At 37.3% G+C, this 12270-nt stretch overlaps 1 protein-coding gene and 1 long non-coding RNA gene across 2 annotated transcripts in view; one reads left to right on the top strand and one right to left on the bottom strand.

The window, feature by feature from the left end:
- The first annotated feature begins 685 nt into the window (after positions 1-685).
- The window catches only part of pafah1b1a (platelet-activating factor acetylhydrolase 1b, regulatory subunit 1a), a 32001-nt gene continuing 20416 nt past the window's right edge, over positions 686-12270 (top strand). Inside the window, exons 1-2 of the mRNA XM_066664083.1 lie at positions 686-843; positions 5629-5867. Coding sequence (XP_066520180.1) covers positions 5836-5867 — 32 coding nt within the window. The 5' untranslated portion in view covers positions 686-843; positions 5629-5835. The remainder of the gene's footprint in view (positions 844-5628; positions 5868-12270) is intronic.
- LOC136691531 (uncharacterized) overlaps positions 4603-12270 on the bottom strand; it is a 29399-nt gene continuing 21731 nt past the window's right edge. Inside the window, exon 3 of the long non-coding RNA XR_010801880.1 lies at positions 4603-4709. This is a non-coding gene — a long non-coding RNA (uncharacterized lncRNA). The remainder of the gene's footprint in view (positions 4710-12270) is intronic.

Raw genomic sequence — 12270 nt, 5'->3', positions numbered from 1 at the left:
CTGTGGTCCCAATATGCCTCCTTTTACAGTTTGAGACTTGACACAATAGTGTCTAAAAATAGACAAACAATAATTAATTGTGCCTTATACTTCTTTAGAATTAGAGTAAATTTATTGGTCACTGTGCTTGCACACAGAGAGATTCCTTCTGCGCATTTTCCCCAATCCGTGCAGTGAAACACACATTTACACATACACTAGTGAACACTAGGGGGCAGTGAGCACACATGCCCGGAGCGGTGGGCAGCCCTAGCCACGGTGCCCAGGGAGCCGTTGGGATTAGGTGCCTTGCTCAAGGGTACTTCAGTCATGACCTTCCAGTTCCCTAACCACCAGGCCACGGCTGTCCCAAAAATGTTGCAGTGCAGTGCAATGACGGTTTTCAGATCCAGTGCAGGTTTCTAAAAAAAACATTTGGAAAAATATATTTTCTAAATGTCTGCATTTTATTATAAATTCATATTTCACATTTAATAAGCTCAATCAATAAAGGAACAAAGTACCTTAGAACTTGAAGTTCAAACTAATTTTTATTATTATTATTATTATTATTTACAGAGCACTGATGGCTCAGCGACTGCCAGTTTTGTCCGTTTTGCTTCCAGCTGTAAAAACAGCTTGATTCAAAGAGTCGGCTCTTTTTGAACTGATTCATTTGACACGCTGAAATGAGGATGCCATCTATAATGCGCATGCGCAGGCCGCACTGGTGAGTGCTGTGGAGAAAACAACGGCAGGCAGCAGTGGCTCTGAGCACGGAGCGGAGAGCGGACACCAGCTCGTTTTATCTGCTTTAGACCACAAAGCGGCCCGTGGATACTAACTTGCCGGAGGCCCTGTAGGGTAAGGCTCTTTCCTCTAATAGTTCGCGCTACTGTAACCTGAAAAAACGGAGCCTTTTCTGCGCCTCTTGCCAAGTGTCTCAAAATGGCGGACAGGCCGTTAGAGACAGTTCATCTGCTTGTTTTTGACACATTAATTTATTAGTTGTGCAGGTTTGTTAGTGTGTTGGATTTGACACGTGTAAATTATATCAATGTGGCGTTCGTGTATTTTGATGCTGGCTGTTTAGTTAGTTGTGGCTCCTTAGTTGCGAAGCTGAAGTTGGTTTTTATAGGATATTTTTCTTTCCATCTTAAACAGTATTGTACATAACTTACGTGTCGTAAGAATTTAGAATTTGGAACTGGTTTCAACTGGAACAGAAATCATTGGCATCTTTAACATCATGGAGCGACGTGTTGATCCACCACCGGCTACATCAGTGACACTCTGGCTCCACGGCGCTGTTCAACAGTTGGCCAACGACCCTAACGGGCACACTGCTCCAGGAACACCGACCCACATATAATCACGCCACCTAGTACAAGCCTTACTTGCGATGGACCTAATTTTTTGTGCTCCTGGTTGTGTTAGTAGTTGTAACCGCAGCGGTGCAGTTTAAAAAATGCAGGCGATATTTATTTGCCGGGCCGTGTTGTTAGCTAGCTAGCATAACTAGGAGGGAATGGAGTCGATTCAGAAAAGATTCGATCCCTCGATTCCAGGAATTTGAGAATTGAGAGTCGACTCTAAGGATTTGGACTGCACCAAACAGATTTGTGGGACTTGCTCAGGTTAAGGTTTATACAACTGATTTAAAACCCAATATTGATTAAATGAAAAATTACAGATTTTACCTATATTCCACATATTGACCTTTTTAACAGCTTATAGATCAGTAGTCCTCCTGAATTTACTTTTGACAAAATAGAACAAAATGTAAAAGTATCATTCACAAGAAAGGCTTAGAGTCACTAAGTGAACATTTGATACAGTTTAGTCAGATATATTTTTTTAAATCTGAAATTATGATTAGTAATTTATTGCTGCTGTTTTTTGCTAGTTGCTGAATAGTATCTCAGTTAATGCTACTCATTGCAAGCTAAGCAGGTATGAACGTTTATATCTAATGTTTAATGTTGTGAACTATGTTATCAACGGTGAACATGAGGGCAGATTGTCCCAGAGTCTTTCCTTCTATCAGCCCAGCAGTCTCAGCTTTAGATTATAAACTGGTGGACATAAGCATAGAGAAATGATGAGCCAAAAAAGACGTATTCGGCTTTCTAACACTTCAGCTTTGCTAATGCAGACCAGATAACAGTTCATTTTACATCTGTTGAAGTGAACATCAAGACATCCATATGAGGGTGGAGCTCCAGCAACTACTTAACCTAAGTATTCACAGTTCAGTGAAATGGGCCAATGGTCCATTATCTGTGCTCGCTGAGTGCCTTGGCACATCTTATCTTATTTTGGTTTTAAACAGCTGATTATCAGTGACTATTTTTGGTCTCTAGCAGCCAGCAATTCAGATGTTTCCACTCAGCAGTCTTAGCAGAAATGCATAATGATTTTTTTTTTCATGGCAATTCCATTAACAGACTTGACATTTATGACCATTACTTGTAGTCTTCTTGGTGACATGCACTGCACCATATATAACCATTTCTCATAGCTTTGTTGTAGGTTGACACAATAACACCTATATACAGATATTTGTTTGAACATTTATTTTATTATCTGAATAAATATTTCAGTGAAATAATATGTGCCTTGGGCAAGATTTCTTTTTTTTTTTTTTTTAAGCATTGATCAATTACCATAAAGATTTAAATGGAAGAGATGCTGAAACAATGACTGAATGAAGCAGTAAATCAGCCTTATAAATCAAATGTAAATGCACCATCTAATATTCTGTACACTGACTCTTAAAGACCCTGGGAACACATTTTAATAAATAAATAAATAAAATGTATGTGTGTTCAGACAGTCTGTTTGTTTGGTGTGTAACAGATATTGAAAGGAAGCATTCACACTTAACATAACAGACCATGTTAACAGAGGAATAGTTATATAGTGTAGACAGGCCAAGAACAATATTTTTAAAATTTAGTAAGAACTAATATACCATATTAAGCACATAGTACTACTGAGTTTGCTTGCAAGTTTATGACCAGATGTCCAGCTGATTGATTATGTGCGCCTGGAATCTAATTTTTTTTGTTTGTACTGAACATAAATGTCTTTGTCTAGGGACGTGCAAATGCATTACTTGTGTTTTGGGCCTGGTTATGTGTTAAATGCTGACTGTTTAAAAACCATAGCCTGTGTATGATGTATTTGTGTATAATAATATTTCTATTGACAGGATAGTTTTGATAGGAGTGTTGTAAACATGATTTCTCTGAATGCCAGGTTATATATTGAGTGTAGCTATATGGTATGTTTAGATATGCTTTTTATAGCAGTATTGTATAATTACTGTTGGCTTTCTACTCTTCTGTGGATTTGTCTGAAGCGCAGAGGGAGTTGCTAAGAGACCTTGCTAAGTCTTTGTTTAAAGTAATGCAGTTCTTGGACTTGGGGGGCATTTTGTTTTAGTTAGGGATGCACCAATTCTGAATTTGTTGGGTGGATACAATAAATGATAATTAGCACCTTGGAGTAACAAAATATACCATTGCATTGACTGAATGTACAAACCAATGCTGACTATTAAAATAACCATTTGGAATATATAATCTCTGTGGTTCCTGTTACAGTGAGAGAAGCTAAGAATGCACCCTCTCTTCTGTGAGCATGCTGTCTCATTCACATTCATGACGCTCCTGCATTCACTCTTACACAGACTTTTTGAAAGAAAAAACATGATTACCTCAAAACAGTTGTTTCCATAACACTTCATAATGCTTAGCTATTCAGAGAGTACCTAAACAGTTGAGACATCTTCTGAGATGTTGTTTGCAGTTTTGCATATTTTATCTTCTTATTTCTGAAGCGGTATAATGAGTTTTTTTCAGTTAGGCGTCATGACTTATGCTGTAGCAGACTCATTCTTATAGGTCCCTATATAAGGAAACATGCCATTTATCTGTGATGGATAAAATCCTTTCCTAGTAATTCTATTACTGATAAAAGATATGTTCCATTCCCTTAGCTATTTTGGTGCCAGCTTCAAGCTTATCTTCTAAAATACATAAGCTTTCTTCAGGTTTCCCTTTGGGCCATCAGCTTTTCTTTTTAGAATATGTGAAGACCCTGTCTTTATTTATGTGCCGCATAGTGGGCCTGCCTACATTTCAGGGTTGATACAGGAATAAGAAGCTTACATTTTATTACACATACTGGTCCTGATGGAAACAGTTAGTATTGCATGGGTTATGCTTCTGTTTATCTGGTAATGTTTTCTTTTGATCTTAAATTCTGCATACTTTTTCAGAATGAGAATGAGAGTGAAAACAGCTGGAAAAAAATTGTAAAATATAATTCCGGATATTTCCTGTTTCCGTATCTTAAAATTAAATCACATGAATTTTAAGCCACCCAAAAGATGTGGTGGTATTTTCCAGAAAAAGACTTAAACAGCCACTGTTGGAAGAGCTGGATAAATTGATAATACGGTTTAAAATTTACATACAGTTTTTTGTACAGTGTATTATATTTTCTGATTAGTAGATGCAACACTAATATTATTACACCATTCCAAAATGGATATAAACCTCAGAACTGCATGCAAATATCTGGATAGAATTTACCAACCTGTTTATTGTTGTTGGATTGATGAAGTAGGTTGATTCTGATATCTGGGTCATCAGTCCCGTTTTACATGTGAGAAGCTTCCAACAGAGGCATCGAGTCCATAACAACATGCTCAGCATGGCAGGCTAAGTGCAGGGAATAAGAGTGAGATGTTTGTGAGGTCAAGGAGGAAATCATCACTGTCCAAGCAAAACCTCTATCTTACCTGCTGGGAGCCGTAATTTTTAAAACGAGCACTGATTTTCTGAACAATGGGGCTGGGCCGTAAATATTCGAGTATTCAAATATTTGTTTGTTGGGTATGTATCCAGTTTCTAATTTTGAGATTCGGATATTCAGTTTTTTTTTGATAAATGTGGCTATTGATAAAGACAACACTGCTCTCAACCCACATTCAGGCTCCAGCAGGTAAACAAAACAGTGCTTTCCCCACTCCACCCATATTCAGGCTCTTCAACATAAAAGTCTTTGTGCAAGTGAAGCCTAAAACTTAGTCATATAAAACAGCCTAACATGCTAAAACAATGCACAACGAAGCAAGGCGGTTCATTTTGTCAGCTTTGTCCATTCAAACGGGTGAAATAATGTATACTATATGCCCTTAGTTAGCGAGCTAGTTAGCAAGCGAAGCCACGTTGTGAACCACAGCGCAGCCTGGAGAGAGGGATATAAAAGGTTGGAAGCAGATTTTGTTAATGACAACAATACACAGCACCTCATTCTCAGAGTATTCGAGTATTTGCAGAATATCCCAGCCGAAGCTCAGAAGCCCTAAAAATGGTATTTGGGACAACCCTATTTATTTCCTGCTGCTGTAAGTCTACCTTTTTGAAGATACATGTTCCCTTTTAACATTAAACCCACTGTTGGTCAGACTTAAGATTTAGGGTGAATGATTCAATCAGTTGCTACTTTTATAAGTCAGAGCATCTTTCTGGAAGGTTATTTCTTTTGGCACGTTTGGAAACTCCACAGGGTTTCTGGGGCATGTTTTTATAGTCTGAACGTCTCATACTCAATAGTTATGTTTCTTTTTGTCTGCAGATGCAGTGACAGTCTGGCCAGTGAATGTCTGCAGGCTGTCTGTTGTTGGTGTTCCTGCTACCTGCCTAAAAGGGGAAGAGTACGTTTTGAGCAGCAGATCTCCCTGTGAGCCAGAGCCTGTGTCCAATCGGTCGTCTCCTGCCAGGGAGACAGCAGCTGCTGCACGCCCTTCACCTGACCCCCCCTCCCTCCCTCCCCTCTACCACAATGGTGCTGTCACAGAGGCAAAGAGATGAGCTGTAAGTCTATTGAACAGTTGCTATACTTTCTTTCTTACATAATCTCACACATGCAGAGTAAGCAATACAGCCTTCAGGAACTCTTTGAGCATAGTACATTGATCAGTACATATTGTACATTACTCTGATCATTATCACTATGAATGAGTTCACCTAAGCACCATGAGAATATGGATTTATTAGAGACCCTGACAGTATACTATACAGACAACTGATGAAGATGGAAAAAAGTAAGTGACTGATGGTGACCCACTCCCCACTCCAGATGTCAGGTGTGGGTTGTAGGAAGGCCAGCATCAGTCTAACTGAATATCGGTGTCACGTTTAACATTGTCCTGCTTTAAGATTAATTGTTTAACGTTTTATTCAGAGTTTAAAGACTGTGTTATTCAGATTGAATAAGCATATGTAAGATGCATACACCAGACCTATGCTAACATTCACTTAAAAGCTTAAAAATGCCCCATTTTGAATGACATAATTGTAAGCTAAATTAGACTGCAGTTACATTGCAGATTATTTTTCTTGATTTCTTTATACATTTTGAAAGTGTATGGCCTAATAAAGTACTGCATTTTGAGTTTTCTACAAACCCCATTTTCTAGAAAAGTAGGGATGTTGTGTAAAATGAAATAAAAACAAGCATGTGTGATTTGTTAATTCACTTGAAATGACTGTTTTCTGTGACCAACTTTATTACTTTATTTTGTAAATAACAATAACAAATTTGATGCCTGCAAGAAACTCTAATCTGTGGAATTGGTAGAAATGTCTACATTCTTCCTTAATTAAAGGCTTCAGCTGCTTAAGGGAAGAGAGCGGTAATGTTCTGTTACTCATTCTGCCCCAAATTTTCCTGCCAGTTTTGGGGCTTGAACTGGTAACCTTCCTGTCCCAAACCTGCTTTTCTAAATGTTAGTATTGCATCTTTTTTTCTGATAACAGTCTGAATGATCCCTTATGTCTGTGTCTTGGAAACATCTATTTTCCCCAAAACAAATAAAATGTTTCAAAACAATGTTATTTGAACATACCATTAATGTTTTTCCCCCTCTTTACCTTTTTAAAGTGTGTTGTAGGCATCAAAATCCAAATAGGTTCATATTTTCAGAAATAGTAAAGTTGAGCTGTCAAAAGGTATTTTTTTCTGCATTTGTTAGTTTAAGATTGTTCAAGAGAATTAACAAATCACAGATTCTTTTTTTTTTTTTTTTTTTTTTAATTGCGTTTTACAAAATGTCTAAACCTTTCTCAATAGTTAAACTTTAGGTTTGTAAATTCTCATAGAGAATAGTATTGCATACAGTATTGCTGTCAAGGGATAGATTAATTTGTTTTCTTATTAAATTCTCCGTGGCTAGAATTGGACAGTTTCACATAATCAAAATGTTGCCCTGAACTGTCAGGATTTTAGATGGTGCTTACTGAAGTCATGTGTTTTTGTTATGCAACATCTTAAATTGTTAAATATAGGCTCAAAGTCATAATTGAGCTATTCAGACAAAAGCACATTGAGTACACCCAGTGGTTGGTTAGAGTTATGATGTGTGCTGCAAGGGATTATTAAAAAAATAAAGTGTGTGTGGTTTGGGGGTGTTAGGTTTATGCTGATGTTTATATAGAGAGCCTGGTATATTCTAAGTATGTAACTGATTTTTGAAGATTCTGTTATGTCCCTGACCTGGAGTTTTTTTTTATTTGCTGACCATGTTAAAATTCAAATATAGTCAATCTTCTCTCCAAGAGAGAGTGAAAAGCTGTGCCACTCTCAGTCTGTAGTATGAAAGTCTACAAGCTGCTGATTCAGTTTGATTTTGATGTTTGTGCAGACCCTGTGCCTAAAAGATAAGGAGCCTGTGGTCCTTGTCTGCTTTAGGCTTTTCTTAGCTGAAGTGCTGTTTATCTGTTCATTTTCAGTTTCAGGTTTTATTTAAATTTTATAAATGGTGTTTGGTCTTTTGTTCTAAGTGTGCTAATACTTTATTAATAAATAAACCGTAGTTTCTACATTTCTGTCACTATTGAAAGTTTCATGCTTTCATGTTGTATTTTTTATTTTTGTAGAGTAAAGATGTCACTATCTGTGATGTGACAGTAGTGTCTGATTTGAGTAGCATGACAATCCTGCTTCATAACTAGCCTGCAGCAGTGTGTCTGGCTGCTGTGTATTGGATGTAGGTGTGGCAGGTGTATGCTGGCGTTGTCTCTGGAGATTGGCACATGTGCCTGTGTTGTGGGCTGTAGGTGCCAGCTCCTGATGGGCTGTGGATGAATCTGCCACCATCCAGTCAGTGGGGTGCCCATCACCAGTATGGATTTAATCTTCAGACTATCAGATGAATGCATTTTAGGTCCTTCTGCTGCTTTCAGGGACCTCACCATTAGCTGTGCTGCCTTAGTCTCACCAAAATCTGTCCTGGGGTAATTTGGGTAATATGCACAGTTATGACCCATTGAAAATAAGGTCTGTATCTTTTTTTTTTACTGGAAAGTCTCATTCTGAAAAAGAAATGTAATGCCTGAAGAACTGCTGAAAATATATGATAATATAAATGTTTACCCCTTGATCTCTCTCATAGATTTCTTTCAGTGATGGCAAAATGTAGCATTTGTTCTCTGTGGGCCAGACACCTGAAAGGAACATCACATTTTTCTTAACACGCATGATGTTTTTCATGGGTATTTATTTATTTATTTATTTTTAACAATTTTCTGAACAATAAAAACAACTCAGCGTTCAGTATTTTGCCTTTTTTGATTGATGCTTTAATCTATGCAATTATAAATGGTACACAGAGAATATAACTTAATAAATGCACCAATTGTTCTGAAGGATATCTATTATAATTTTAATCTTGTAGGTTTAGCTGACTTTAAAACATTGGTGTTGTCAGGTACTGATGCTGGATGATTTGTTCAGGCCAGTAATACTACTTAGCCCAAAGGTACTGGATAATGCTTCTTCAATTCAGATAAGACCATTTCCACTGTTTCACAGCCTAAAGCTGGGAAGTTTGATACTCCTAATAGTGAATTTCTGGGACAACTATACAATTCACGTTCTATTGGCAGTGCTCTCTGAGGAGATACTGTGGTAGCATTTGAACATCCATGTCAGCATAGCGTGCACATTAATGTATCTAAATGCTTTTTGCATATATACAATTCACTCTAAGTGAATATGAAGGATTAATTTCCAACTCTTGTATGTATTGTAATGTAATAAATGGACAAATTTGTTTCTCTAAAAAGTTCATATCACTACTTCATTTCAAGGTTTTTAGCGAGAAAACCCATTTCAAACAATATATATCAAGAGAAAAATAAAATTATTATTTTATCATCTGCTCTGGAATACCATTATTCATATTATACTAGTCTTATGTGGTTTGCTTAAACAGTTATAAAATGCTGCTGGGAGTTGTCAGTATTTTCAGAAATTCTGAACTGAGTAACATGCATTTTCCTGACCAAACTGTCAGGAAAGCACCAAGCACACATTTCTGCAAGTCGGAGAGAGAATTTGAATTTATAATTTGACAGGAAATTTATAGGAAAGAGTGAGTCCCTTCTTTTGTGTGTGTTTTGGGGGGGGATTCAGGTCCTTATTAAAATGACTGTCAACAAAACAAAGCATTATCGCTAAGTCCCTGCTCTGTTAGTCTGTGCTACTTAAGAGGTGTGGTCTCTGTGGAGCTCCCCAAATCTCATTTGTGTGTGTGTGTGTGTGTACTTGACAGCTGGCTCAGCAGTCACATGCTGTGCATGCACACGTCCAGCTTTGAGTGCCCTCCACATATTCTCTTTCAAGTATTGCTAGCTCTTTGCTGCCTGATCATAATGTGAACAATTTGAAATTAACCTACATTCAGTGTTAATCAGCAATAAGATTCACGTTGTTTATTCTTTTATGCCATCACTGCATGCACGCACAATGATTGTGAATTTCAGACTCTACTAAACCTTACTGTATTTGAGACAAAACTAGCATTTGTCTGATAACACATGCACATTGTTAACTTAATATTTTTTTTTGCCTAGGAGAAATTAGAATGGGGGTGTGTATTTGTTTTTTTGTAAATAAGCATAAGTATTCCAATTATTGATTGAACAGTTTCCCAGTTTAATTGGTATTTGTTTGTTTTACCGTATTTTCCGCACTATAAGGCGCACCTAAAAAACTCAAATTATCTCAAAAGCCGACAGTGCGCCTTATAATCCGGTGCGCCTTATATATGGACCAATATTGAGCCACAACAGGTCTCGCAACTACGGTAAGCAGCCGCCTACTTCATTTTCTTCCGCGCGTGGTGCATGCTGGATATATACCGGTATATATATTTCATTTCCATTTGTTTTTTATGTAAAGACCCCAAAATGGCTCCTATTAAGAGACACGCATATGACGCAGAGTTTAAACTCAAGGCGATCAGTCACGCAGAAGAACACGGGAATAGAGCAGCAGCAAGAGAATTTAACATTAACGAATCACTAACGAACGTGATTCGTGGATGAGGAATAACTTAGTAAAGTGAGCTTTACGTGTTTATTTTGTGTGTTGTGTGATTTTAACCTTTGAGCAACGTTGAGTTATTGATATATTGTTATCGCTTTGCACTATTTCGAGTGTTACTATATTGTGATTATTATTGAATCGAGGAAAAGTCCACCCCCCCATGATGTGGGTTATATTAACATTGCACTACATGTTTTACCTTAAACTACGCTGGGTTGTAATCTATTAATAAAGTTGAATTGACCTATCTGACTGTTTTGTTGACATTCCCTTTAGCGCAGCTCCATCTAATTGATGCATAACGTAACCCCCAGCCTCTACTGTAGCGTCTATTGTATGCGCCTTATAATCCGGTGCGCCTTATATATGGACAAAGTTTTAAAATAGGTCATTCAATGAAGGTGCGCCTTATAATCCGGTGCGCCTTATAGTGCGGAAAATACGGTAATAATACCCATGCTGTGCTTAAAGAACGATCACCAATTTCATGGTACATTACTAATGTTTTACCAGGGATTTAAACACATTAAGTTTCAGATGATACTGCAGGGTAGATTAGTTGAACATTTTGTACTTTTTATAATTAAAAAATGAATCATATTACCTAACAAGCTTTCAAATTTACCTTACTCAGTCTCATTAGCAAAGTAGCCTTGTCAATTTGTTATGCCATGTTCACACTGGAAGTATTTATATTCACTTCACATATATTCCTGTTGACCTTGTGCCCAGTCTTGGTGTAGTAGATTTAGTTTTATTATCTTTAAAGTGCACTATGTAGAGAGTATTGTGCTTCATTGTTGATTTTGCTGTGCTGGTGCTGGCTGACGTTGGTTGGTGTGGTACCATGGTAGCACCATTGGTTTACATGTGAGAGCTGTGTTCAATTCCAGGTCTGGGCAACCAGTCTGTGCTACACCAATAAGACTCCTAACACTGCGTTGGCCTACCGGTAATATCAGTAAACTTGTAAGTTTACTGTAAGACATACAATGTAAACCATAAATGTAAGACAAAAGCCCTTGGCAGATGTGTACAGACCAACATAAAATCCTACCTGACGGTTCATTCCTGTCATATGCCCACAAATCAGATATTTATCCGTTCCAGGACTCCTATCTGATTCGAAAAATTAGGATTTGATGTCTACACACCCCTAAAAAAATTTTAATGTAACATTCAGGCAAAAAAAAATACACGTGTGTGTATATATATCTCTTTGAGTCACCATTTGTGTATATTAGAGATCTGATGAAAATTTTCACTATTTGGTAAAGCATATTTCTCTACAACTGTCTTGTGCATTGTTGATATGACTGTTTTGATGTGTGTAGGATGCTGTATAGCAAAGCTGTAACTAAAAAATAATGTACACTAACATTCCAGCAAGTTAAAACTAGTGATGTCCTTAAGTATTTTTTGCCCCCGATCCGGATCAGAGTATTTTAATATTGAATATCTGCTACCTAGAGGAAACGGAGCATTGAACTTAATCTCAAGCTCAACAAAGCTGATACAGATTGGTTAAATAATTCTGTGATTGACCCCTATACCAATATTTACGATTGGATCGTGACATCCCTCATTAAAACTTAAATATTCAACATATAGACCAGTGCACAGATGATCACAAATATGCACATAATTCACAACGCCAGGCAGTAAAAAAATTTTTTTTTCAATCTTGTTTTAAAAACTGACAGAGGGGCAACCTAATGAATGAGGCCATAGTAATTCTGCAACATAAGCTACAAGCTCCATTTAGTGCCTTTTTAAAAAGGCGCTGTGTTATATAAAAGTTTTTTAAATAAAGTCAACAGTTCTTTGTGTATTGCTTTGTGTGCTGCTGTTACTGGAAACTGGGAGAAATTCTACTTGGTTGCTCCC

The sequence above is a fragment of the Hoplias malabaricus genome, chromosome 1, assembly GCF_029633855.1.
Source record: "Hoplias malabaricus isolate fHopMal1 chromosome 1, fHopMal1.hap1, whole genome shotgun sequence".
NCBI lineage: Eukaryota > Metazoa > Chordata > Actinopteri > Characiformes > Erythrinidae > Hoplias > Hoplias malabaricus.
This window is presented reverse-complemented; position numbering and strand designations above follow the sequence as displayed.